We start from the raw sequence: 27,912 nt of genomic DNA, 5'->3' as shown, positions 1-27,912 counted from the left end.
AGAGGGTCTCGCTATGCAGTTCAGGCTGGCTTTGAGCTCACTTTGTAGCCTAGGTTGGTCTTGGATTCACAATGATCCTCCTGCCTCAGCCTCTCCAGTGCTGTGATTACAGGCGTGAGCCACTATGCCCAGCATAAAGGCTTATCTTTCAATTTCTTTTCTTTTTTTGGTACCAGAGATTGAACTCATGACCTTATTCTTGCCAAGTAGGCACTTATGCTGCTAAACCCCTGGCCTGGAAGAAATGTTTGATCATCTACTCTTTCATGAATGGAGTCAAGAGACTTTTCTCAACCAAGAGAGATAAGTATTTTATTTACCTTTTGGAGATGAAAAAGAACCAAGGACATGATGATGCTTATTTTCAACTATGAGAAGTGGTTCCAAAATTTCTAGAAGGAAAACCTCAGGGAAGATAAAAAAAAGAGTAAGGTCTCTATACATCATTACCAAAAAAATTTCAGGATTTGTCAGTGTGAGGCATAGGCAGATTTACCTGGCAGAGTTAGAAAGTAAGGGAGAAGACAGAAAAGATTCTATGTTGAGTAAACAGAGGGTCACACTATGATGCGGGGGTCACTCTGGCTGGTTCACAAGTCTCATAGGGCACTGAATGGGCTAGGTTATAGTTGATCATTATCTTGGTCCTGGTTTTTTTTCCTGCAGAGGAATTCTTATGGCCTGAAGAACAACTGGGTTCCAATGAGACCATAGGCCTCCTTGGGTGGGAGGGGCTGCCTCCTTCTCAGGTTCTCATCATGGGATAATTGCTCCTGCTGGGGGCAAGTGATCTTATCATTGTGTGGTTTGCAAGGCTCTACTTTTCCCAGAACCTGAGGTGCTCATAGGTTTGAAGACTTCAAGCATCACTCTAGGTGGTGTCTGGAACTGGATGTTATCCAAGCTGGCAGTGTGTCCCTTCAAACTCTGAAATTAGTTACTGTTAATTCCTTGGTCTTGAAGGTGAATGCAATAGACTAGGTAAATTTAAACTAATAAATTTTTCAGCAGCTACCCATTAAGTGATTTGTGTGCTTACATGCAGAGATGAACAGGGATCTAATTCAAAATATTAAGGTAACAAGGGAGACAAAATACTGAGTCCCTTGTCTTCTTTTTACTTATCTTTATTTCTTCCATCCTACATCAGGGACATCAAAGAGCCAAGTTCACAGATGCCAGCAGAGGGACAAATTTACAATCAGGCCTCTTAGGACAGCAGTCCCACCCTGTTAACATTAACTCATTGTTGCCCACTACTCAGTGTTTCTAATCCTACAGCAGGTCAACACTCCACATCACAGGAGTCTTTAAAAAGGCCATTTCACACAATCACCAGCCAAATGTTAAAATAGATGTACATTATATTTATAGCTGCTCACTCTGCACACTGGGTATATTTGTGACAAAGACAGTACTTTTGTTGAGCAAGGAGAACTGAATCTTCTCTTCCAACTTTACACATTGATCGATGCCCAGATTTTTCTACAGACTAGGTTCTGACCCTGTAGCATGTGAACCTTAATTTTCCTCCATTTCCAACATCCCTCTGGCACCAAGTGCTACAAAGCTTAGTGGCATCACAGTGTACTCTCTAGTCCTGCCCCCTGGTCCTGATACTGGACAAGAGATAGCAAAAGTGTTACTGAAAACTATTCCAATACAGGGGTATCTAGCAGTACCTCGAAAACATACAGAATTGATTGTGAGCCTTTGACATACATCTCTTCAAACCCAAACTAAATGTATACCAATTAAATGTCTCCTTAGTTGGATTTCCAATATCCCCACAGCCATCGCTACCGAACATGAACACAAGTGTGATAGACTACAGTGGCCCCAAACCAACTATGTTTAAAATGTCTTTCAGAGATTTCACAAACCATATAAGTGTAGAATCACAATGCTAGGGCCATTTCTAGGCCTGTGAAAGTAAGTGATCCTGAAGCTTAATCTTTTAACTGTGTTGATACTGCTGTGCATCTGTGTCTGATCCATGGATGCAAAGTAAAGAGCACAGAGCTGCCCTTCATTGTGTGCACAAGATGTGAAATCTAGCATAGTGCTCCTTGCACCCTGAGTGGAAAGTAGGAGGAACTATCAGAGAAGCTGTGCATCTGACACCACAGGTAGGGAGGAGCTTTGCTGGGCAGGGACAAAATTGAATTCAAAGAGGAAAACAAAAGATAGGTAATAGGAAACAGAACTTTTGTAAATGAGAAAGGGCCAAAGTGATGGAAGAGGGTGGGGAAGGGGATGAAAAGGAACTAAAATGTGCCGTGTACCTGTACCAACACCCCACAAGGGGTATATTATATACCACAAGCATGCCATAACAAAAGAAATAACTGAATTGAGCAATCCAGGAATCAAAGAGACAGCTAAGACAGTCTCCCAGTTTGGTCAAGACTGAACTCCTGAACAACATAATCAAGCATCAAATAAGCTGGAAAAGTTATTTCAGGTGCTGTGTTTTACCAAGCCCTCACCACCTGTGGAGGTAGAAAGCAAGTCACCACAGTTGAAGCCAAAAGGAATAATTGAATTCGACCTTAATCAACTCCTGTACAATCTGGAGGAAATCACTTTCTCTGAATCTCAGCTTTCTCGTCTCTAAAGTGCGGAGAATGATAACATGGTTCCAGGTACCAAGAGAGAATTTTATGTGGCATCAGGATGAGAAAAGGGACCAGTTCAAGAATTCTTTCTAAGCCAGAACATAGAGCTGGGGGCCGAGGATGTAGCTCAGTGGCACAGCACCTGTCTGGCAAGCTCAGGTCCTGAGCTCGATTCCTGGTTAAAAGAACACAAAGACAAGCACACTGTAAAGAGCAAAGCCTTGGAAAAATACTTTACCAGGGAGGAGACAGTAGCTCAGAAGCCACGTCTAGCTACCTTTCTGTCCAGGCTGGGGTGCTCAGCAAACATCTACTCTCACTGATTCTCAGTGATTTCAAGCAGCTCAAAGCATTGTCTTGGTATTTTCAGGGGAAATGGCATTATTATTTTGACAGTTTGATTGACAGTGATTATTTTACAAATACAAAGTACTCTGAAAAGTAGTTTTGCTAGGAAAGGAGCAAGAAAGGGCGAGGGACAAGGGTAATCCTCAAAATGTCTAAGTGAGAGAGATGAAACCAGCAGCACATTTGCTGATTGCAGATGACACATCCCCACCATTTCCCCATCAACCTTGTCTCAGCCCGGCTCTATCCTAGTAGGAAAATGCACATGGAAGTCAAGGGGTATGAGATTTATAGTCACATGACTCTGGACTGCAGAGATCCCCATAAGCAAATGACAGACTTGCTGTTGATAGAAACTCTGGAACCTCAGCCATTCTGAGAATTTGTAAGCAGGACTCTCAGTGCAAGCATAAAAATGTATGCTGGACTTGGCATTCTAGCAGCATCACTAGGGATGGAAATTTAAGCATGGTGTCTTGGAATAACTGAGCGACACGGCAGGTTTTCACTCTCCCTATTTGGCCTCTCCTCTCACATGAGTCTCTGTTGGATGTCACGATAAAGTATGTTTGTGAAATGGACACTGTTTTCATTCAGGTACACCAGATCTTCCTGCAATATGAAGGGAGACGTGGGCCAACTTACAAAAGACACAATTCCTGAATCTTATTACACTGTCAACAGAAGGGCCTGGCCACGGAGATCACACCCCCTTCTTCCACGATGGCAAACATGATGCATAGCCAACTGGCTTGGCCAAGATCATACTCAGGACCCAGGACCAGGTCCACATAGAGGGCACATAGCTCAAGGTAATGGGCTGACAGCTTTGGCACCAGGCTTAGAGAGCATGTCCTGTGTAACCAATTTGTTTGGCAGCTGCTCAAGCTGTGGGTTGGCGAGTACTAAATTTAAACAACAGATCCTATGAGAGCTAGGACTGTTCCTTGACCTCAGTACCCTCAGTTTCCTTGTCTGTTAAATGAACCTAACAGCACCTATCTCAATAGGTCAATTCAAGTACCAAAAGAAAGGAAATGTAGAGAACATCTTTGCCTCCAAGTCCTTTGGCCAAACTACTCTTTCATTTTTCCCTCTGATCTTCTGCCCTCCCAGCCTATAGCTGACTTCTCAGGAATGGGCTCCTATCCAACAACCTTCAAAATCCTGCCCATTCTTCAGTGCACTGCTCACAGCCAGGCTCTCTCTGTGAAGGATTCCTGATCACCTTGTGAAGTACTGTAGAACCAGAAATTTAAAGGTTAAAAACAAGATGCTGTTTCTCAGCTAGAAACAGCACTGGGCCTCGTGACTCAGTCCTAACTCAGCCCTGCAAAAATAAAAACAACCTCTGTGGCTGTGATATGCTGGGGATGTGCTGTGCCAGGGAACTCAGAGATAGAGCCTGCCACTATGCTAATCAGGGTTGTAAAATATGTCAGACTCAAGTCTACAAAAACCAGGTGTCTTAAAGACAAGTTGTACAGAACAAAGACAGTTAATTAACTCTGACCTGCTGGTCACCCCTTATGAACTGACCAATAACAGATAGATAAGATGCCCACTGCTCCGCACTAACTGTAATGATTGGCTTCTGTAATAAATGCTTACATTGCAGTTTTTCCCCCTTAAAAACACCAGCCCTGCCCCAACTCAGGGTTCTCCATTTCCACCTGTTTGGAGGACCCCGTGTACACGGAATAATAAAAACCCCTTTGTTTTTACATGAGAGCGAGGCCCTTGGAGTCTTCCTTGCAACACTGGTATAACAGTACATGCTGGCCTCTCTTGAAGTCTCCTAGTACTTCAAAGATAATTCTTTCTGGCCTGGCATTGTAGCACACACCTATTATGCCAGCATTCTAGGAGGCTGAGACAGGAGGATGGCAAGTTCAAGCCCAGACTGCACAATTTTGGGACTTAGTGATACACTGTCTCAAAATTTAAAGACATTTTAAAAGTGCTGGGGCCCTAGCTCAGTGAATGGTGTCTGGTCATGGCCCACATGAGTTACTGGCACACTTGTCTTTCCTACTTCATCTAGCACACAGCTGATTGTGGGAAGGTCCTGCCTTACTCATTTGCCAAATTCTGCAGGGATTTGTCACAGATATCTTGTCTTGAAAGAGACTGAATGCATGCTGGACAAATGAAATGGGACAGTTCACTGCATCATCAGTAAATATTGCTTCTGACAAAGACATATTTTGGGAATGTGACAAAGATGAACTGAGTAGGCCATGTGTCCTTGGAGACATGTCCTACTCCAGTCTAGTTGGAGTAGGAGCATATACACTTACATAGAACAGAGCCCTCCTCGCCAATGTAATGTCACACCAAAGGAGCACTGCAGACAGGTTCCAGGAGGCTGTCAGGGAGAAGCAGCAGTGCCTGAAGCTTGAGAGCCTGATGTCTAAAGCATTTTTCCTTATTACAAGCTGGACCTTCAGAAACAGGAGCAGCCTAAGGTTTCAACCAAGGACCAAAGAATTTCATATCAATGCTACTACACATGACAAAGCACCTTGTGAGTATCAGGCAGTGGTTCTTAACTGACAATTACTTTCCCCCAATAAGACACTTCAAAATGTTTGGAACTATTTGGGGTGGTCACAACTTGGAAAAAGTGCCATTTGTATCTAGTGGGCAGAAATCAGAAATTCTGCTAAACATCCTACAATGCACAGGATAACCTTTACAACAAGGAATGATCTGGCCCCAAGTTCTGAAAGAGTTGAGGTCAAGAAAAATCATCCTTTAATAATATCTATCTGGTAGTAGTACACCTCACATCAACAGCACAACTTCTTTCAGTAAGACGTGTCTTTCACCTCCCAAGAAAACAGACAGAAAGTTCACCACAGCAAGAGTAGGGCTGAGTCTGAGACTTGTATCCACCCGCCATGGCATGCTGCTAGAACACTAACAGTCCGGTCAACCATTTGTAGGATCAGACTGACACATGTGGAGTTTATTTAAGCACTTGACTGTTCATCTAAAGAGACCATTATTATAATGTTGAAAATATCCCAACTTCAGTGACATCACAGTATCATGGTGACATCTGCCATTGCTCTAGTGACCAGAGTTGCAAAGTAATTTCACATGGAGTGGTGCATCTCCCAATAAATCCACCTTGTGATTAAAGGAGAAGCAGAACATGGAAGGCAAATGTTAAAAACCTATTGTTAGGAGTATATTAAAATAAGGAGAATAAAACACTCTATCCCTCTCCTGCAAAGTCAACAAACGTATCAGTATTTCACTAATCCAACAAATAGGATGAATCAGGGGGCTCCTGATTCCCAAGGAATGTTTAATACACAAAAGACAGCACTATTTGTCCCAGTCTTCTTTGCCTTACTGAGCATTGAAACTAACATAGAAAATTGTTCCAAGCCTAATTTTTTAATTTTTTTTGAGACAGGGTCTCACTCTGTAGTTGAGGGTGACCTGAACTCACTATGTAGCCCAGATGGGCCTTGAGCTTTTGGCATTCCTACTGCCTCACACTGGAACCTTGCTTTATGATAGTAGTTTCTAGTTAGGAACAAATCCACCCATCCTAACTAGAAGCATTTAGCAACATCCAAAGGCATTTTTTTTGTTGCAACTTGAAGGCAGAGAGAGCTACTAGTGGTGCCCTGGAGACAGAGGTCAGAAATGCTACCTCCTCCCTACTGCCCTCCTGCACACAGTAAAGGATGACCTGGAGCCCAACGACAATAGTGCTGTGGCTGGAAAACTCTATGGCTGAAAACATTCACGTCATAATTTTACTGTCTTTCTTCACATTCACAAACCCAGCCTCTCCCATGCTAGATCTGTGGGTTTGCGGGAGACACAAAGCATTGTGGGAAAGATGGGAACATGGTGGTAAAAAACAGAATTAGAGGAAAGGCAGGAATCACAAAAGGAGAATCATGGGAAAGCACAGAAAATTGTAGGAAAGACAGGAAAATTGGGAGACAGGACAATCACGAGAAGAATTAGGAATATATCCCTCACGGTTTATCTGACACCTTAGGTAATATGCCTTGAGCAAGTCAGAAAGCTGAAGAAGGCAAGGACGCTGAGGGCAGGGAACGGACAGCAGGAACATTTGGTCATGGATGGCCCTAGTGTTGGCACCCCTCCCCCCACCTGGCTTTCTGTTACGGGAGCCCCTGTAGCTGCTGACTGTCCTTCCAGGGGAAGTAGGAAGTGATGTCCAGCAGAGGGCACAACAAAGGGTCACACCCTGCGGTGTGTCACGTCACCCCAAACACAGGGCCTTTCCCAAAGCTTTCTTCAGGCACAACTTAGGAGCATTCCTGTGGGTGCTGAGGCCAACCCAGCCCATCAGTCTGTCCTCACCCTGCCCTCCTGCTGCAGAGGCTGAGTGAGGAGCTCGGGCTGCCCAATCCCACCTGGCCCTGGATGGCGGCTCAGCTCGGGCCATGGCACACCGCCTGTGGGAAACCATACTGCACTGTCTCCAGGTCATCAGCAGGAACCACTCTGCAGCACAGCGCCTGGCACCACGTGGCCAACAGAATGGAAGGACGCGCGGCTCCAGAGCCCTTGTCTCCGCTGCCCTCCTCACCCTCCCTGCCATCAGCCCTGCGTCCTCACAGCCTTTTCCCACACTGCTCTGTAGAGCCAGGAAGGAGACCCGCGCTGATGGGAGGTTGAGAGGGAGAGGCGGGCCTAGGGCAGTCCAGGGGAGAGAGCTGGGTGTGCAGATGGAGGCCCGGAGGGCAGCAGCAGGCCCCGGGGCCCAGCCGCTGAGCAGCCCTGGGCCCACCGGCCCGCCTGCAGCTGTGAGTGGCTCCGTGCGGACACAGAGGTCTCGGGTGGGGCGCTGACTAGAGCATACCGATGCCTTCCGCCAGGGGAGCAGGAGCAGGGATCGGAAGCCGCAGCCCTGCTGAGCAATGCAAGTCCCAGGGAGGGTGCTGAGCCAGGCCCCATACAGCCCGGACTCCCGTGGGAGTCCCCGGGTCAGGGCACACCCGGTTCCTTTCCAGCCTCCCTGCCTCCTTCCCATCGCCTCCCTCTACAGATGGCTCTGCCCGGACCATGAGCCTTTCTTGGCCCTGGCTGGACCTAGCCCTCCTGGTGGATGGGTGGTCACGCTGTTTGTCACCTACAAATCTTAAAAACAACCCCAAGTCCCCGGGAGCTTCCACAGACCCTCAGCAGAGTCAGCAGCTACTGAGTCATGGTTGCCTACCTCACTGGTCTTGGTCAGGCTGGGGGGTTCACAGGCTGGGCGGGAAGTTGCCCCCAGCAGCCCTTGTGTAACTAGAGGCCAGTTGCACCCCCAGGGCCTCCAACGGGACAGCACTGCTGACCCCAGCCTGAGGCCTCCTGACACCCTGTCTTTGGCTCCGCTCTCAGGCAGGCCAGGCTTAGCTGCCCTGGGAGCAAATGCCCTGAAGCCTGCCCACCCATGATACCGAAAAGGTCTCCAGTGCACAGAGGGGCAGAGCTCCTCTCAGCTCCCAGGAAGCCTGAGGCTGAGCACTGCGTGGCCCTTCTAGGGAAGCGGGCTGCTGGGCTGCTCTGCTTGGCTCACACCGCTCTCCGGGGCCCCGAGGTGGGCAGTGACTCCTGCCTGTGTGGCAGGGTGACACTGGCAATTCGGGCCGGACCTGCTTTCCAACACTGCTTCCTTCCCGTCTCTCCCACAGGTGTCAGCCCCAGTAAATCACTGACTCTGCTTCCTGGGGCCTGGTCTGACACTCTGGTTCCCCAGAGCTCTCCAGGAAAGCAGGTGACGGGCTGGAGTCGGGGTAAACCTTCATCCGCCAGCTGATAGTAAGGCTCCCTTCGTGGGGAGGGCGAGTAGGCCACAGGCCACTGGAGACCTCTTTGTGGGGTCTGTGGCAGGAGGCCTGGCTCCCAGAGAGGAGCTGCCTAAGGGTGGCTGCCCTGTTCGGGGAGGCAAACCGACTCTCAGCCCAGTGGGATTGGGTAGCTGTGACTGATGGGCTCCGGTGACCCGCAGGAGTAGATAGGAGGCTGAGGCCCTTTAACAGATACAAGGCCAGCTCTCCTGGGCTCAGGGCACTGACCCCTACAGGTCAGGCAGACAAGCAGAGGGCACTGATGATGAGGCACAGGCTGTGATTTGGGTGCCGACCTTTACAATGGGCAGACACTCAGAGCAATGGGGGCCCTGTGGGGAGCCCCAAGTCCTGCATGCAGGGAGTGGGGACATGCAGAGGAAACCTCCATCTCCTCTGAAACTTCTGAGCCTGCTGTAGTCCTGACCCCAAAAGCACCCACCCACTCCCATGGGAGAAGAAGTTACACACAAGGGTGCCCCTCTCAGAAGCTGCCTCGCCTGTCTCCACTGCAGGAACAGTGACTGATCTGTGTCACTTGTCTCTGAGACTCACAGCACTATACCTAGGACAGTGCCAGGCTGAGCAGGAAGAGCTGGAGAGAGCCTGTCGCCAGGCCCCGACCAGGGTGACCTTGCAGCATAGCACAGAACCCCGCTGCACAGCCAGGGTGCAGCCAGGCCTGCTGAGGGAGCAGAGGGAGGACACCCAAGGTCAAGCAGGGGCAGCAGGCACATGGTGGCAGGATGGGATGGGCCTCGTGGAAGGGGGTCCCACAGTGCCACCAAGGGGTCTACAGATGAGGAACTTGAGCACCCCACTAGGAAACAGAACTTAACGCCCCAGAAGGCCTGAGGCATGCAGCCTCGCCACAGGGAAGTCCTGAAGCCTATAAAGAACAAAGGTCCCTAGCCAGCAGCCTGGACAGACCCCCAGGACACCAAAGGGGCCCTCCATGGGACAGGTGAGGTGAGGCTTGAACCTTCTCAGGAGGCAGGGACAGTACTCCCTGAGAGGGCCCAGAGGACATAGGGCGAGCAGGAGAAGGGCTTTAGGCAGGCCAGCCTGAGGGCAGAGGAGGCCACTCCAGAGCCCGGCTCCCTGGGAACGGGTGTGAGGCTCCCACCTCACCACCTCCTCCTCTTCTTCCTCTGCAGCAGTGGATGGAGTAGAGGCCAGGGTGGTGGTAAACAGTGCTGGGCAGCTGAAGGCCAGCCAAAGGACCAGATGCCACTGAGAGTGGGACAACAGAAACCTTGGGACCACAGGGCCACGCTAGGGGCACAGAGAAGACATGCCATCACAGGACAGCTCAAAGTGGACCTCCGAGAGGGCTAGGCTGGGGATCTGGAGGCTGAGCACTGCTACCCCAACCATCGGTCAGCATCCCTGCCCTGCTTCTGCCCCTCAGCCGGGCTGCAGAGCTGGACCCCCTGACTGGAGCAGAGGCTGGGTCCCCAGGAGGAAGGGACACTGCGGCAGCATGGTGAGGAGAAACTTCGAGGGTCGCGCCACCCTTCCTGAGGGACCTGCAACCCCATGTTGTGTCCTGAGCAGTGGCAGCAGTGGCAGGGAGGTCAGGACAAGCCGGGGACACGGTATCTCAGTCTCCATAAGCTCCGCCTGAGAGCCAGCCTCAGGAGGCTGTGGACAAGTCGGTCACTGGACCCAAGCAAGATGCTCCACTCCAGGGAGCTGTCTGCGGCTCCCGACCACAGAGAGGCTTGGGAGTCTTTCTGAACACGGGTTCGACCTGGTCCTGTGCAAAAACACAAGACAGAACTGCCAGCCGGTGTGCACTCGAGGGGGAGACACAGAAAGGAAACCCCTCCTCCCAGTAAAGCCGGGGAAATGCTTCGGTTGCATAAGTCCACGGAACTCGGCAGGGTCCTCGCTGTCCTTCTAAGGTCTCTGACCACACCACTCCCACCCGATGGAGTCCAAGGAACCCGCCGTTCTGCAGGCTCACGGGGCGGGCTGCGGCTTCTTCTGCCACCGGAACAGCGCAGTCTGGACTGGAAAGGCGCGCAGTTCTCCGGTGAGCACAGGATCTGGGCCTTGGTGGGGGCGCACGGCCCCATGGGAGCTGCCCAGAAGACTAAGAGGGGCGGGGGATGGGGAAGGGACCAGGTGAGGATCGGGACACCAAGGGCACAGCCAGTCTGCACACTGCTGCTGCCCTCCAGGCTTTTCCTGCTTGTGTCGTCTGTGAGTTTCCGCGACCCTCTAGGAACTCGGGCAGAAAAGGACAGCTAAAGCGTGAGGTCCAGCTCCCTGCACCTCACTTGGAAATTTCACAAAGCCCCAACCCCTTCCCAGGCCAGCAGTTAACAGGTTCACAGGGCCCCACACCGCCCTCCGCCGTGCAGCTAACTATACCCTCACTAGGGTCATTGGGTTCCGCCCTCTTCTCCTCCCTAGATCCCTCAAGTGTCACACGGCCCAGCCCCTGCCCACTTCCAACTCCTCCCTTGCCAGGTTCACACCCTCTTGCCTGCCCACTCCTGAGCTCCTCCTTGGGAAATTTCACATTGCCCAGGCCCCTCCCAAACCAGCGGTTAAGTCCTTCCACACTGCTTTCACAAGGCCCAGGGCCCGCCCTCCCCTCCCCGGCTCCTCGCCTTTCACACAGACCCGCCCCTCTCCCCAGTCCTGGCCTTAACCCCTCCATGGCCAGAATAACAGGTCCCGCCCCTCCCTGGCAGCCCCTCCACTGCTACTCTACAGCCACGCCCATGACGCTGTCTGGGCACTCTCAGCCCCTCCCTGGCCTACCAATTACACCACAGCACACAGAGCCCCTCCCCCACCCCACAGCCCCGCCCATAATGCTTTCTCAGCACCCCCAGCCCCTACCCACTCCAACCCAATAACACTACAGCATTTACTGCCCCGCCCCCACCCACAACCCCGCGCATAACGCTGTGTCAGCACTCAGCTCCACCCTGCCTCACCACAGCCCTGCTTCCAATTACACCACAGCACTCAGGGACCCTGCCCCCTATTCCACAGCCCCTCCCATAATGCGTTCTTAGCACCCCCGGCCTCTACTCACTCCACCCTAATAAAGCTACAGCACTCACTGCCCCGCCCCCTCCCCACAGCTCCGCCCATAATGCTTCCTCAGCATCTCCAGCACCTACCCACTCCACCCCTACTACCACACTACCTTCACTCAGCCCTGCCCCTCCTCCACTCCCTGATCCTCCTTGGAAACCTTCACTGGGCCCCGTCCCCTCCCCAGCCAAGCCTTTAACTCCTTTCTCATTGCCTTCACTCGACCCCGCCCCTGCCCTTCCCTGACCAGCTCCCGATCTGTGCTGCTTTCACTAGGTCCCGCCTCTCCTCCCCTCTCCAGCTTCCAATTTGTCTCTGAGAACTTTCACAGAGTCCCCACCCTCCTAAGCCCCTCTCCTCAAGGCCCGCCCCCTATTCCTCCCCAGGTGCTTTCACGAGGCCCCGCCCTGTGCCTCCAAATTCCGGCCTTCTCCCTGACAGGCAACCCCATCCCCAGTAGGTAGCAGGTGGCTCTCATCCCGCCTCTTCCTTCTCCTCTGTTTTTCTGGTTCATTTCCTCCTCTTTTTTTCTGGTTCATTTCTCCTCTTATTTCCCTCTCAGCCTCCAAAGTTCTTCTCGGGTGGCTGTGAACGACTGTGCGCAGGTGCTTGACTTCCTACTCCCCAAAGTGTACCTGCTTGCCTGTGGTCTGATTGGCTAATAGGCAGATACTCAGTATGCACTTGCGCACTGCGCATTTACATGCTTGGGGGATGGGCACTTACGCGTGCGTACTGCATACCTGGGCCCTTCATAAAAGGGGTCTCACGGACAAGGACGAGGCAGAAGAGTTAATGCCTGAGAATTGTGGTTAATGACCCGCCAGCCCCAGAAGGCTACAGCAGAGGCAGCACCATCGCGACGCGACCTGGTCGCACTCTGCGGCAATCTCTTTGCCTCATGGGAGCGCCTAAGCTTGTCGTCCGCACTCCGGAGTCGTCCCCGCGACACAGGCATGCGGAGGACATTCCCAGCCGCTGTCGGGGGCGGAGTCTGCGCAGTGCGCGCAAGTCAGAGGGCCTTGGGTACCCCTGGCGAGTTCTGCAGAGCCGAGCCCTGAGTTAGGGCTGCAGGGTTCCTGTGAGCCTCACTCCTGCCTTTTGTCTGTTTCCGCTGTGTGCTGAATAGGGAAGGCCTTCCTGCAGCCATCTGCCAACGCTGCTGCCTGGCACCCGACCTTGTCTCCTGCCTCCCTGCCCTTGTGCAGGTGAAGAGTCCAGGGTGGGGGGGTCACCGGAAGGCTGTTCCTTCTCAAGACGCGGGGCAGGAACTGCAGTGCAGCACCGGGCGGGACGGCGTCTTGCTCACTCCTACCGTTTTACCCCGCGGTTCCGCTGCGGAATTGATTAGCCAAATGTTGGCATAAGAAACCCGGTGGTGCAGAGCAGGCGAACCTCCATTCTGCCCACGCGCCTGGTGGGAGAAATAGAGGTGGCAAGGCCCGCTTCAGTGTCCCTGCAGATCAGAGGGGAGGGGCCACGCTTTGTCCCCATCAGCAGAAGGATGAGGCTTGATGCCTTCACAGCTCGGAGGAAGAGGGACCCTGGCAGGCAGGTTGTCTTTGGGGGGCGCCCTCCGACGCGGGCACCCTCTCACCCGTCATCGCACTCGAGTGTTGGTGGTGATAGGGTCTCTGGTGGCACACAGCGGGAAGGACCGTACGACTGCCCCTCAGCGGGACAGTGCTTAGGTGGATTGTGGGGCGGCTAACTAGGGGTGCCGCTGAGGCCACGGGGAGAGAGGCAGAGGAAGCTGAGCCTGCCAGAAGGGCTTGCGCGTGTGCCAGGCAGTGGGCAGCCCAGGCTGTGTCCTGTGGCGATGTTCAGGGGACAGCCCAAGCCTGCGAGTTTTTCCCAGGTGGCTGTAACAGTGACTAAAAGACCAGGAGCATAGCGTCTCCCATTTCGTGGGCTGGAAGTCTGGATCTAGTCCTTAAGCCCTCCCGGTCCGTTCTTCTGTGGGCTGTGAGAAAGTTCTGCCCTGTCCCTTCCTCGTAGCTTTTGGTGTTTGGCTGGCAGTTCTTGACTGGAACAAGCGTCAGTGTTCTCTGCCTTGGTGTTCACATGATCCTCTTCTGGGATGCCTGTCTGACCCTAAGTCCCCCCTTTTAGACAACCAGGCTCATTCGGGATGCTGGCCCCCTGAATGGCTTCATTTTGCCTTGATTACCTTCGTGGAGTCCCTTTCTTCATATGTAGGGTCACATTCTCAGGGCCTGGGATAAGCAGATGAAAATAGGAATTTTTTTTTGTTTATTTGATGCAGAGTCTCGCTATGTCCTTGTGGCTGGCCATTGTGTCCCCCAGGCTGGCCTCAAACTTGAAGTGATTCTCCTGCCTCAGCCTCCTGAGTGCTGCGATCACAGGCCTGTGCCACCACACACAGTTCACACACAGGGATCTGATGGGAAGCAGTGCCCCTCTTACCCTTGACAGAGACCCCAGGGCAGGAGCGAGGAAGTGAGTTCCCAGAAGAAAGAAGGTCTGTATGGCTGCAGGGTGCGGTGACAGTGGAGTAGAGGGCACGTGGATGGCATAGGTTCTGGGTCTCAAAGTAGAGAGGGAAGTGGTGATGCTGAGTGGGAACCCCTGGTGCCTGACGGAGGTGGAGAGCCGAGCAGGAGACAAGTCCCCAGCATGGGGAAGGCAGGCGCCCTGGGATTCAGGGCTTGCCAGGCTGTGTCCTGGGGAATGGGCTAGTTTTCCTGACACCACAGGTCATCCTGGAGGCTGAGCTGATAGAGAGCAGGGACAGCCCCAGTGGGCAGCATAGCAATGGTGGGGCCCCGGGGGACCCTGTCACAGCAGCAGCCGAGTGGCTGCTGGTGGTGATGATGCTGTCCTTCCTGGTGTAGCGCTGGGCTGGGCTCTGCTACATCTTGTTCTCAGTCCTTAGCCTCCTAGACACTGAAGCCACCTGATGGCTGAGGCTGGGTGATAGCTGAAAGCGAACCAAGGTTATGGCCTCAAGTCTGTGGCTGTCCTGGCAGGGTACCAGCTCTTCCCGTGGGACAGCTGCACAGCCCAGCCTTCCACCCAGGGAGGTCGCCCTTCTTCTCTCCTTCCCCTCCACCTCCCCTCCTCTTCTTTCCCCTCCCCTCTGTTTCACCCTCACCCAAGGGACCAGCGAAGGCAGGAGGGCCATAAGCAGGATGGTGTCATCTCAGCCCTACAGGACACCTAGCACTGGTAGTGACCCTGCCGGGTCATTTGAAGATTCAGTTTGGTCACCTGAGAATCATGACCATCCTGGTGCCTGGCACACAACCTTGGGGTCAATATTCCTGATCCCATCGTTCCTTTCTCTGTGCCAAGTGCAGTTGGTGGGGGGGTGGTATCTGAGGAGAGTGACACTCGCCTGAGCTGGAAGAGTCACTGCTGGGGCACTGGAGGTCCCTAGTGCAATGTCAGTGGGGCTGGGCCAGGGTGCCACGGATCTGTGCTCCGCCGCCCTGAGGTCCAACCCAGACTGCGACTGGCAAGGCTAGGAGGCTGAGATCGGTGGGCAGGGGGAGCAACAGGGCCGGCAAGAACAGCAGCAGAGCCCTGCTCCCCTCCTGGCAAAGTCAGCCCACTTGTCTCTGGGGCCTGACTAATAACACCGGGCACGCCTTGTCTGGCCCGCACCTGTCTACTTGTCCCCGCTTTTGCCTGAGCCTCCCAGTGGTGCTCAGTCACTTCTACTCTAGCCCCAGGCCTTTGGGTCCGTGGGGGGGGCAGGGGGGCAGGGAGCGAGGTGACAGGTGGGAGGGCGGCAGGGTGGGGTGGCAGGGCACCCGGGGGGGGGGTGCTGTGGGGAGGCTGGGCTTGCTGCCCACGAGCCTGACATGCATGCGCTGTGCTTCTGTGTTCAGTCCCGCAGCCAAGGCTGATGAAGTTCGGCTGCCTCTCCTTTAGGCAGCCGTACGCCGGATTTGTCTTAAATGGAGTCAAAACCCTGGAGACCCGGTGGCGTCCCTTGCTAAGCACCCACAAGCACCAGACCATCGCCATCCACATCGCTCACAGGGACTGGGAAGATGACAGCTGGTGGCAGCTGCTGGTGGAGAGGCTGGGGATGAGCCCTGCGCAGGTTGAGGCCTTGCTCCAGGAAGGGGAGCAGTTTGGACGCGGTGTGATCGCAGGTCAGCGAGGCTGAGCCCACCGTCCTCCCGGGGCTGGGGTGGTGCCAGGCCCCAGGCTTCTGTTTCCTGTGCGCAGGTAACACATTTGGTGCATTGGCCTGCACTGCATCCATCTACCCAGCCACAGAGAGCGCTGGGTGTGCAGGGGCGGGGCACGTCTGTACTCGCCCTAGCTCTGGAAATTCATTTCTCTATTTGGCCTTGCTTCCTGTGTGTGCTATGGGCTGGGACCCTGTGTACACGCCCATACACAGCAGTCATGCACATGAGACAGCGTCCAAGAGAGGCCACATGGCACAGTGCTAATTGGAGCCATGCCACCTTCCTCACTCCACAGGCCTGTCTGGTGGCCTCTGCCCACCACACCCAGGAGAAGTCCACTCATCCCTTGCTGACTGAGGTACTGCATTACACCCTGTCACTTGATGGCCTGCCCAGCTGTCTCAGTGGCCGTAGTCTCCCCAGAGGCCCTCCCAGTATGCCCCCGCCACCCTGAGCAGCATCCCTGTGACTTGCCCGCCCCTTGTGTGGCTTTCTTAAGGACAAGGCCTGATGCTCTTCATTTCTGGAGCCCTCTCTGTGCCTCACTTAGGGTCACACAGTGACCAGTGTACAGTGAGACGAAGTGAGCATGCTCATGTTCTTTGGATGATATCCTGTCTCCAGCAGTGGTCGCCCCAAGGGACCTGGCACACAGGCAGGCCCTGGTTCACAGTGGAGACACCAGCTGTGCATTCCTCTGTGTTCTCAGGGCTCATTGACATCGGGGAGACTTGGCTGTGCCCAGATGACTTAGCCCCTGAGGAGGTTGAGGGGCTGGAAAATCAAGCTGTCCTGACCAACCTGACGCAGAAGTACCTGACTGTGATTTCCAACCCCAGGTGGTTACTGCAGCCCTTCCCGAGGAGAGGGGGGAAGGATGTATTCCAGGTGGACATCCCGGAGCACCTGATCCCTCTGGGGCCGGAGCTGTGACTCTTGGGGGCTGCAGGCAGGAGCATCACTGAGAGGCCAACTGAAGCAGACCAAGCTTCCTTCATGATGGTGCAGACCTGGGAAATCATCATGAATCGCCCCTGCCCTGGGTGGTGCTGCCCGCTCAGGACTGTTCTTGGGCACAGACTTCTTTCCCCAGGTGAAGAGAGTCTCGGCCAGGACCTGCCTTCAGGGTGTCTCTTGGGCTCAAGGACAGAGTGTCAAGTACCTGACTTTCACACGCAGGAGGGTCTTCTCGTTTCCACTGACTTTGGTGTGCTGCTTTGCAGACTGTACAAATAAATGTGTCCGTGATCATCTTTGGTGTTCAGGCTCCTTTGTGTGTCCCCTGCCCTTTGTTTTAGTCACAGTTCAGGAAACATTTGAGTGGTGTCAGGGACAAGTTGCGGGTGGTCTGAGACCAGGTGCTGAATTTTGCTGGTGAGTGACTTGATTTACCTGACGCTTCAGGGTGGGCGGAATATCAGACAGAATGGGAGCAGCCACCTGACCTTTTGCTTTACCTTCATCCCTAGAGAAAGTGTCCCTGGGGCCATGAAGCCTGTGTGTCACGCAGCTACTTGGTGTCTGACAAGTGATCCTATGCACTGCTGTGATAGCGCGCAGCTGTCTAGAGGAGAGATAGACCATGTTCTTTGTCAGGTTCTCAACAGTTTCTACTGCCTGCAGCATTAGGAATGCTTTCTGCTGGTTGGCGTGAATATTAGGGCTTTTTCCCTTGTGGAGTCCTGGAATGACCGGCTAGTGAGAAGCTGAGGTGGTAGCTGACCGCCCCTGGTGGGGGGCCAGCCTGGCTTAGAGGGGTGCCTCTGCGGGGATGTGGGATGTGGGGCCCGCGAAGCTCAGCTACTGGGTGGGAACTTCCAGCAGCATCCTGGACAGGGGAGCCACAAGGAAAGAATCTCCTGTTTCAAGATACCTTAATCAGCTGGATGTGGTGGTGCCCTCCCCAGATCCCAGCACTGCAGGAGGCCGAGGCCGGAGGATTGGGGCCTAGCCTCAGCAATTTAGCATGATGCTGTCTCAGAATGAAAAAGGATGTGGGGTGTCCAGTAGTATGCACCCCCACCCCCACACAGCAGCTGAATAGTGCACTGCAGTACCCCCAGGTCGGCAGCCGGCTCTCAGAGGACCAGATCTGGCCTCATCCTCCAAACTGGCCAGCAGAATCCCGTGCAGAGCCGGGACAGTGCCGCTGCTTCAGGAGGAAGAGGACAGCACGGACCACAGTGTGTCTCAGCCGTGACGCATGACGAGTGTGGAGGGTTAGAAAGAACACGAGTGGGACTCTAAGGTCTGTCCTTTATTTCCCCCCAGGGCACAGCTCCTCTTTATTAAGACTGGAGGCAGGTAGCCTCCTGGGAATGGCGTCGCCTGGCGTCACCAGCAGGTGAGCTCACTGCGGTGGCATGTCCCTCACCCGCTCACACAGCACGGTCTTGTAGTCTGAGGAGCCCTCCTGCTCCTCCTCGTCAGACTGCTCATCTGGGGTCTTGGCGGAGAGGGCGGTCAGCGCGATGGAATAGCAGGTGTTGTAGAGAGTCATCAGACTGCAGTGATTGCGGTAAGCCGAGGAGCTGCTGGCCTCCGTGTCCTCGCCTGTCACTGCGTCGGCACCTGGAGCTGTGGACGTGGCATGCCTAGGGGTGCCCTCCCCACTGCAGCCCCTTGGCGCCTGAGGTGACGGGGTGCTCATGCCTTGCCCTGCTGTGATACTTTTCATAGCCCACACGCCGGAGTACACCGTGGGCTTCTGGCCTCTGCTGCCCCTCGCTAGGGAGGCCTCCTTCCGTGCCTTCCTCCATGCCTTGGGGAATCGTGGGGAGTGTCTGGTGGCTACCGGCTTCTTTTCCTTCTTCGGATCATCTATTACTTGCCAGGCGGGCTTCCTCAGTAGAATCGGTTCACAGGTTCCTTGCCAAGCAGGGTTTCGGAGGTCTCCTTTCCTCCAAATGTTCTCAAGGAGCTCGGGCTTGCCTCTCTGAAAGTTGGAGTTGTGGTACGTCTGAAACCAAACAGAGTATTTCAGCCATACTGGAACAAAATGCACCCCCACCCCCAAGACAGATAACTGTTACCTTGTAGCAATAGGGAACATAACTTATTGCTGGCAGGGGTCACTGTACCCTACAAGATGACTTCCTAAAGACGTAGTAAAACTTGGTTTGCAGGCATAACACCTTCTGGAAACATGCTTGCAATCCAAAACACTTGCATAGCAAAGCAAATTTCCCCATTAGAAATTAATAGAAACTCAGATGGTTCATTCCATGATGCAAAAATATTCATGCAAAATGATTATGGTACTATAATGCAAAAGAAAATAATAAAGTACAAAATGTAAAGAAAAGTAAGTGAACCTACACTTAGCTTTGCAGACCTTTGTGGCTGGGGTGAGGGAGATGAGAGAGGAGGGCTCTTGTGCAGGGCGACTTTCGCTGTCACCATCAGAACTGCTGCCATCTACTGGTGCAGCCGAATCTCTTTTCATGCAACTTTAACACCTACCCAATGACATTTGCTTTTGCCTGCTTTTGAAGGTTTCATGGAAATGTGACATGGCATTGTCATGAAACCGATTCATTACTTGCACTGCTAAAGCCTTACTTGGGGGGTGGTTTTCTACAAAAGTTTGCAGTGTTTCCCACATTTGATGCATCTCGCTAATGTCATTTGAGGTGGGGCACTGTTCCACCTCTTGTCCTCCTTCAATGCAGAGATGCAGAGATCTCCTCCATAACCACTTGCTTTTGGGAGACAGTTGCTCACAATGAGACCGGGAGAGGGAGAGAGAGAGAGGGTGACTCGGGTCACGACCACCATTGGCTCAATTGTGGTCATGTGACATTCTAGACACCGCTCACTTACTCAGTTGAACCTTACTAGAAATGTTTGCTCATCTTGCAGAACACTCACAGAACAGCTCACTCATCCTCCGAGGCTTTACTGTAGTGGTGGTGCATCTGTGTGACAGTGGCTGTGCCCTCAGCCTTTATCTTTCGTCCCTTGGTACACAATGTCTAACCCTAAAAGATTCAGCCTTGGAGATTCAGCCCTTGCAGAACAATGGTTTGATCTGGGTGCTGTGGGTGGGGGGAAGAAGCAGGGACCCACTTTCTACTTTACCATCATCCTCTCGGCCCCCCAGGGCTGAACCTGGGAGCCTGGTGCACGGATCTGTCTGAAGCCATACAGACGAAGTTGGTCAGTGAAACTCTTCAGGTCGTCTGCTTCAAAAATCCTCTGTGGGTCTCTCTGGTCAAGCATCTCCCTCTGGAAGAGGTCCACCTGAATGACCACGGCGTCCCCATCCTCGTTCCAGCCTACGGACTTGAAGGCCTCGTTCTCCACCACGCTCCACAGCTTCCTGGGGAACGAGAGCGCAGCAGTGCTGGCGCCACCTTCCTCGATGGCCTCGGGCTGCTTCGGGCTCTCTGGTAGCTGCAGCTCCAGGGAACCTGGACCTTGGCACCTGCCGAAGTCCCTGCCCCTTCCTGAGACCTCCCTGGAGCCCTCGTTGTGTCCAGGTAGAGGCTGAGGCGGGACTGCCCTCGCTTGCTCCTGACCGGCAGCCGGGTCTAGCATAGCCTCGAAATTGGCTTTGTTAATTAAACTGTCCATGGCACTACTGGGGCATCAGGGGCCTTCTGTATTCAAGGGAATTAGCCCTGTCCTGTGGAGTCCAGACTGCCCCGTACCACCCATAGAGCGCTAGGGCTTCAGTACTGGGTGATTGTCTGCAGAATCATGTGATGTCACAAAGGTGGCTCAGTCCATCTGGAAAGGGGTGCAGGGCAAGTGTATGTGCGTGTGTTGGGCGGGAGTGGGGGGGCAGGGTAGCAGGTTTCCCCCTTTTTCAGGTGTATGAAGGCCTGGATCAAATTATCAGGAAAGACTTTCTTTTCTGGGACAAGTGCATGGTGTCATGGGGCCAGCCCCTGGGTATAGTGAGCAGCAGGGCCCATCCCCTCTCCCATTTCTGAGGTTAGGGGGGCCGGGGCAGCCCTCTCTGATTCACCAGGCCCCAGGGAGGGTTAGCTTGGGCATGGGCAAGCCTGCCTGGGTCAGTTGGGCTGCTGGGGGACCGTGCTGCCCAGGCAGGCTGGCCTAGCCCAGCCTTAGTGGGTACCCCCACCCCGTTCTGTCCTCCCCTCCCCCGCTCCTTTTGCTTTGGTCTCATCCACCTACTCCCCCAGCACCCTTAGCCCTCCTTGATGTGGGCCTCTGTTTCTGGATGGGTCGCGCACTGAGGGTTTGAAAGGGTCTCTGGTCAGGCGCTTTTCAGTCCGAGGGTCCTCTAATGCTTAATCATATCCTCCCTCGTGTCTGGATTTGGGCTTCCTTCACCGTCACGATGCTTTTAAACAAGTGCCGAACGAGTCGCTCAACCACAAAGTTTCACCAGAAAGTGCACGCTCTGCTATGAGCCTAGCTGTGAAGCAGAGGCAGTCGTGGATCCCTGGAGGGGAAATGGCCAGCATTTTCGGTTAAATGGCCATTGACCTTCCGGTACATGCTGTCTTTGCCTGAGGTGATTTCTTAAAACCTAGGATTGCATTTTGTTGCTGTATTAACCATCTTCATGTTGCTACACTTGAAATCTCCAAAAGAATTACATTTGTGAGAAGAAAGATTTCAAGGTTTACTCAGCTCATGCTTCTGGAGGGTGCCGTGTAAGATCAGCGGACTCTGTGTCTCCATGCCTCGGGAGCGGGGCTCATCAGGCCCCGGGGGTGGCCGAGCAAAGCATGGACAATGCAAGCCTGGAGGAAGAGCAAGACGCATATTGGGCTGGGCTCCCACAGTCCCATCAGGGCCAAGCTTCCTGTTGTCTAAGGACCTACCGACTGCTCACTGGGCTCCACCTCCCAGAGCGCCCCCTTGGATGTCACCATTTACACCCACATGTCCTCCAGGACCCTCGAGCACTCAGAGGTAGGGCTTTGAGCAGCGTTGTCCTCACTTGCTGTTTCAAGGTGGGGTCCCGGTGGAAGAGGTGGGGTCCAGGAAGCTTTCCCTCCCTCCCTCCCTCCCCAGCTCCTCTCTTGATGTCTCTGCTTTCTGTCCACCAAGCCTCGAGAAGCTGTTCTCTGCGAGCGGCCCTGCCTTGGTGCCTGCTGGCTATGGACTGAGACCTCTACATGCTGTGGGCCAAAATAAACCTTTCTAGCCTTAACTGGTTGCTAGCAGGTATTTTGTCCCAGTGACAAAGGACATGGCTAAGACACTAGAGGCCAACATTGTGAAAATGAACCTTTGGGAGACATTCAGCATCTCATCCAGAGTTACAAGGTCCTGGAGATGCTTCTGAGGTTTCAAAGGAAGGCGCAGAAGGCCAGGCAACATGTGACAGGGCGGAAACACTTCCGGGAGCCCCTGAGAGGGCAGTGTTTGAAGTTGTGAGACTGAGGCGCAGAGCTGCACGATGGAATCTCTGGGGAGCTGGACATGCCAGGACTGTGACACATCTGCAGAGGAAAACCACAAGCATCCAGGGTCCAGTGAATCCGGCCCCAGGGAGAGGCCAGGGGGCTGCAAACAGCAAAGCCACGGCCGGGTGGGGCTCACCTTTCAGCACCATGTGCTTTGGAGACGGGCAACAGTCATGGGGTCCATGCTTGTACCACTGGGTTTTAGTCTTGCTTTGGTGCAATTCCTTTCTGTTCCCTATTCCCCGCTTTGGGACTGGCAATGTCTCCACCGGGCATTGTGTCATGCACCTGTGGTAACTTTTTAAAAATGTTTTTCTGTGTTGAAACTAGGAGATGCCTTGATGCTCAGAAGCGAAGCTGAACCTGGACTCTGTGTAAAGCTGAAATTGTTGAGACTTTAGAGGCCTGTGCAGATGGACTAAATCCACTTTGCACTGTGGAATGGATAAAAGCCTTCGAGGGCCGGTGCTGGAATGTTAGGGTTTATATGTGAAGTGTTCCCCCAAACACTGGTGTCCTGAGAGCTCGATGCCTGAGGCACCAGTTTTCAGAGGTGGGACTGAGACAGGTACCCGGGCGTGAGGGCGGACCTCATCAAGTGGATTAGTCCTTAGATGAGTTCACAGGCTGAATGGACCGTCATTTCGTCAGCCTCTTGGAGGAAGTGGTCATGGGGATGGACGGGAACAGTGCCTCTGGTGGGGCCCCGGGAAACTGCAGTCAGGACGAGGCTGAGGCTGAAGGAACAGGGAGCGAGCCTGAGGAATGTCGGGAGAACATCCCCACGCTGAGTCGGCAGGGGAGAGGAAAGGGTGGGTCAGAACGCGCACGAGCCGCAGGACATGAACCGTGAACGGACAGTACAATGCGGCATACAGAGAATACCAACAGGGAAGAATGGAAGGAAGAACAGAAGACACATTTGAAACCGGAATGCCTGAGGTTACCGAGGTTGCTATAGTCAGGAAATCATAGATCCAGCAAGGTCAAAAACCCCAAGCCTTGTAGAACCCAAGACTTCTGCACGGGTCTAGGCCCGTCAAAGTCAACCTGCAGAGAATCGAAGAGAAAGAAATCCTTCTCGGCACAAGCTGGAGGGGAGACGGAGGAGAGGAGCCCTGCTGTGATCCCTAGCCAGGCTGGGTGAGGGCAGTGCACAGCCCAGCAGATGAGCACACAGCTTCAGACAGAGGGCGTCGCCCGGGAAGCCGTGAGGAAGTGGAGGTCACCAGAGGAAGAAAGCGCCCCGTGAGCTGGAGGAGGAGTTGCCGGGCTCCACCAAGGCTTGAGTCGGGCGCGCGTGCCAGAAAAACAGATTTCATGCAAGATGTGCAAATCTGTACAGAGTTACGAGGTCGGCTGGCAGCGGCGCCTGCAGAGTCAGGTGTGGAAGCGCGAAGAGGCCGGCTGTGTGCTGGCCAGCCGAGGGGCCGGCCCTGGGAGGCCTGAGGTCAGCGGGCGGGAGCGGACCCCGCAGACTGCGGCCCTGGAGCTCCGGGCCCCTCGCCGTGTTCTCCTTCGCCGGGATCCTCGCCGGGCCTGTAGAGGGCGCTGCTTTTCCTCCGTAGAACTGGCCCAGATCGCCCTGCCAGCACTTTTGTGTCCTTACCTTTGGGGAGTGTAAAACCTCACTACGTTTTTCATTGCCTTGACCGATTATTTGTTCAGGACAGAAATAGCCTGGAAACCACCTCCAGAAGGAGCTGCAGCACCCCAGCCCCAGTAACCCTTTAAAGGAGATCGGTTTAAAAGAGTGTAAAACAGAGGCTGGGGCCGGGGATGTAGCTCAGCAGCTCGGAGTCTGCCTGCCAGGTCATCAGTTCCACTCCCGGTACCAACCAGCCAAGCACCACCAACAACCACCAAATGCTGGTTATTTCTGTACGGCTTCTGTGTTGAGCCCCGAGGTGCAAGAGGCGCTGTTAACCTGGCAGATACTGGTAGGAGTCTCTCCCCGAGGAAGAGCCTTAGCGCTCTAGGCGCATCCCAACATCTTACCCGCCCCCTGGTGTTTCTTTACCTCTCCTGCTGTTTGAATTAGCACTCTGCCTGGGACAGTACAGTATCCCTTTGATCTGACCCTGTTCTCAGGGCGCTTTGATGGCCAGGTCATAAAAGCCAGCCTGAACTGCTGCATTTAGAGGGCCAGAGGAACAGACACTGTGTGCTCCAGAGAAGGCGGCAGCATACAGCCGCCCAGGCCCGGTCTCCGTGTGTCCTTCCCTCCGGCCATGAAGCCCTCCCACACCTGAGCAGGGCAGAGCGATTCGTCCCCTCTCTCCGCCTCAAAGCTAGCAATGAGCAAGCCTTCTCCTTCCAGCAGTTTCCGTCTGCACATTCCTTGGGGCAGCAGCAAGGGAGGGGCATGACCTTAAACTCTGGTGGCAGCGCCTTTCCTTTTGCCCGGAGACCTGTCCCCTGCGGTGTGCAGTGCAGTCCCTCCTCTGTCTCCTCCGCTGGTGGCTGTGGGCACTGGAGGAGGAGGAGAAGCAGCCTCTCCTCCCTGACCAGCTGTCGGACTGTCAGAGTGGGCGCGGGGCTGCGGCCTTCAAGGCTGCTGCTCACTCTGGTTTTGCCCTTAAGACGGACCAGAGGCTCAAGGGTGTCGCACCTGGGTATTTTCCTTGCGCATGTCAGAGACCCAAGCAAACATAGTGGTACTGCTTCCTGGGGGAATCACGCTGCTGCCCTGGGGCTCTCCAAAGCCATCCCTGTCTGCATCTGCCCTTCTCTTCATCTGGGCCAGAATTTTGCCATATACCTTAGTTCTCTGCAGAAGCAGAGAAATGTTGATTTTCAGTTTTTTAAAAAATTTTTCTGTGGGACTGACGGAGAGCATTCAAAGCTCCTGCTTTGGCTGATAGGAAGAGAGAAATCACAATTGTAAATCAAAATTGTTAACATATCATTTTTATTGATTTATAGTTTAAATGCTTTGCTAATATATTTAACAGCATATAACTATCTATATAACAACAGCTAGGACCTGCTGATAAGAAACTGAAATATGGCTTGTCAGTAAGTGGACATATAATGTTCATGGACTGGAACAATCAATAAAGTAATAAGTGTTATAACTCGGGCCCCGGTATAAAATTCAAGGAAGCAGGAGACTGAAAAGTTAGGTAGCAAAGGCTTTATTTCCAGGCCTGGTGACGAGTCTCCGGAGCCAATTTGGAGACTCTGTCCCAGAGACTGAAGGGAGGACTTTAAAAAGAGGCTGGAGGAAAAGGGTGGGGGGAGAGAAACAAAGAAACCTGCAGAGCCATCAAACTTGTTGACCCGAGTCTGGAAACTGTATTGCTGTCCTCTTAGCTCTGACAATCTCAGGAGTTCCTGGTGTTTCTCAAATTACTCCCATCCTACAGACTGACATTATCTCGGAGTGGCACATCTGCAGCAATATTTGGAGAAGAAAGTGGACAGTTAATTATCCCAGGACAGCTCGTTTTCGCTAGTGGGTGCGAAGGGGTCAAGAGTTACAAGAAGCTGAAACTTAAGTTTTACAAAGATCTGATATCTAACTCATTTGATGCATACAGAACAAAAGGAAAGCACCGATTGGGGTTTGGGCCATAGTATTTCCCAGTAATTTCTTTGAAGCTAAACAGTTCTTAAAATTGGGGCAAGCTCATTTTATGACAGATCATCACCGGGTCGGGAAGAGGTCACCAGAAACCCAAATTCTTTATGGCCTAGATAGATAGGTGAGGGGAGAGGGAGGCAATAAGGCGCCATACAGAACAGAAAACGGCGGTTATGTGTCAAGGTCAGGTAAAGGGTTAAACTCATAGGCAAATCTCTCTGCACACAAGCAAGTTACTTCAAGCAAGTGTAAATTAGTGGGCCATCCTAGTTTTTTTTTTTTTTTTAGCTCTTTAGCGGAGAATAGAGGCACGTAACAGTGATTAACAACCCTTGTTAGCTTGTTTTAGCACAACTTCTGTAGTTTGTAGAGGGCAATAATGGTTAACATATCAATTAGGTGTGATTCTTGCAATTCTTTACAGAGGAGAGTATTGCTCAACATATCAATTACATCACTTAACATATCAGTTAGGGAAAAAGGATAAAAAAAACACATTTAGTAAGCCACGTTGCAGGTTTGCTATAATACACAAAATAATGAAGGTATTTTCTTAGAGTACAACAATAAGTAGTTTTAAAGTGACTAACTTGTTAACTCCAGTCATTTACAAGCTGGGTTGTTTATGCAGATGTGGATACACTTATTCAAAAATCCTACAGAAAGGCAAAGGTGATAGATGGTCAGAACAGAATTTTGAAAAAGCAGCATGAATATTAAGGGACTAACCTACCCAATGGAAAGTTTTACTGGATACACCTAAACAAGTTTAGACTGTGGAATTTAGGCAAGGAGGTCTTACATATTACACCAAAAATATTTTTCATATAGAAAAAATGACAAATTTAACTTTAGCAAAAATAAAATGTTTGCCCTGAGATGTCTGTAGTGTAAAATCTAATTATAGAACAGAAAAAATGTCTGCAAAACATATATCCACAAAGAATTTTTACAAAGAACGTAGAGTTTTAAAATCTCAAGAATTAGACAATGCCTATCAAAATACAAAATTATGCTCAGGTTACCTTTCTAGATCTGTCTTTTCTCTGTGACTCTAGAGTTAGCTGTGATAGTATTGAATACAGTAGGATGAGTGTTCTGAGGAACTGAGCTGAATGTTAACTGTGACGGCCTCTGAAGAAGGGTCTAGGTTGTGGAGTACACCATTATTTTTTCTTAATGTACTGTTTAGTTTTGCAACAATAGAATGTGCATATTTTATGAAATCTATACTCAATATGTATGTTGTAGTCTGGATTTCCAAAGGAAAAGATTTACTACAGGACAGCTACAGTGAGGACCTAAGGTCCCCTGATGATGAGACCAGCTGAGTCTCTCATATCAGGACAATCAACAGCACCACCTCCTCCTCTCCAGTTCTCTTTTATGCTGTTGCCAACAATCCTCAGCTGGGCTCTTCACACCCAGCACCACACTGCCTCAGTTCAGCTGGGTGTTACAAGTTGGCCATTAGTCAATCCAAGAATATTTGCCATGTCAGCTTATTATAAAAAATTAAGTTACAAACAAATTACAGTCAGAGAGGGACTGAGCTCTCAAGGAAGTTAGTGAAAATTAAAGACATCAGCATTGTGGCAGGAGGCCCATCTGAAGAAGGCCGGGCCTCAAGACAGAAATGGAATGGCCAGGCCTGCATGACTCCCTAAATGGCCCACAGCAACTTGAAATTATTCTGTAATTAGTACTACCTAGTCTAGGAAGATCAGAGAGACATCAGTCACCCCATGGATGACCAGAGCATCTGAATTCATCCCTTCCCGAAAATGCCTTGTTCTTTCCATGCACCCTTGCTATTGTTAGGGTATGAGTATATGATTAGTAATGGCACAGCTATAGAATAGCAAACTTGTAGACATGTTATAGCAAGTTAAAATCATATGGTAGCCTCTGCCTGTGCTC

The 27,912-nt window shown here is 52.5% G+C and overlaps 2 protein-coding genes across 6 annotated transcripts; one reads left to right on the top strand and one right to left on the bottom strand.

Moving 5' to 3' along the window:
• The first annotated feature begins 12,853 nt into the window (after nucleotides 1-12,853).
• On the top strand, nucleotides 12,854-17,273 carry Eola2 (endothelium and lymphocyte associated ASCH domain 2). Of its 5 annotated transcripts, none has more exons than XM_063246511.1 (4): nucleotides 12,854-13,062; nucleotides 14,121-14,314; nucleotides 15,752-15,978; nucleotides 16,730-17,273. In XM_063246511.1, the coding sequence occupies exons 2-4, from the start codon at nucleotides 14,259-14,261 to the stop codon at nucleotides 16,951-16,953; spliced, it is 507 nt and encodes a 168-aa protein (XP_063102581.1). In that variant the 5' UTR covers nucleotides 12,854-13,062; nucleotides 14,121-14,258; the 3' UTR covers nucleotides 16,954-17,273. The 5 variants fall into 5 exon arrangements, with proteins under 5 accessions (XP_063102581.1, XP_063102583.1, XP_013010951.1 ...); XM_063246513.1 differs by having other exon boundaries at nucleotides 12,855-13,062; nucleotides 15,709-15,978; XM_013155497.3 differs by having other exon boundaries at nucleotides 12,855-13,062; nucleotides 14,121-14,336; nucleotides 15,709-15,978.
• A 989-nt stretch (nucleotides 17,274-18,262) lies between these two features.
• Nucleotides 18,263-21,028, bottom strand: Hsfx4 (heat shock transcription factor family, X-linked member 4). Its single transcript, XM_023566182.2, has 2 exons — nucleotides 20,101-21,028; nucleotides 18,263-18,979 (listed from the first exon to the last, which is right to left on the bottom strand). The coding sequence occupies exons 1-2, from the start codon at nucleotides 20,593-20,595 to the stop codon at nucleotides 18,371-18,373; spliced, it is 1,104 nt and encodes a 367-aa protein (XP_023421950.1). The 5' UTR covers nucleotides 20,596-21,028; the 3' UTR covers nucleotides 18,263-18,370.
• Nucleotides 21,029-27,912: the final 6,884 nt, after the last annotated feature.

Source organism: Cavia porcellus, unplaced genomic scaffold, assembly GCF_034190915.1.
Source record: "Cavia porcellus strain 051 isolate PalLab524CR breed Dunkin Hartley unplaced genomic scaffold, mCavPor4.1 scaffold_3, whole genome shotgun sequence".
In the NCBI taxonomy this organism is placed as follows: domain Eukaryota; kingdom Metazoa; phylum Chordata; class Mammalia; order Rodentia; family Caviidae; genus Cavia; species Cavia porcellus.
Note: the sequence above shows the minus strand (reverse complement) of the source record. Positions and strands in the feature narration are given on the sequence as shown.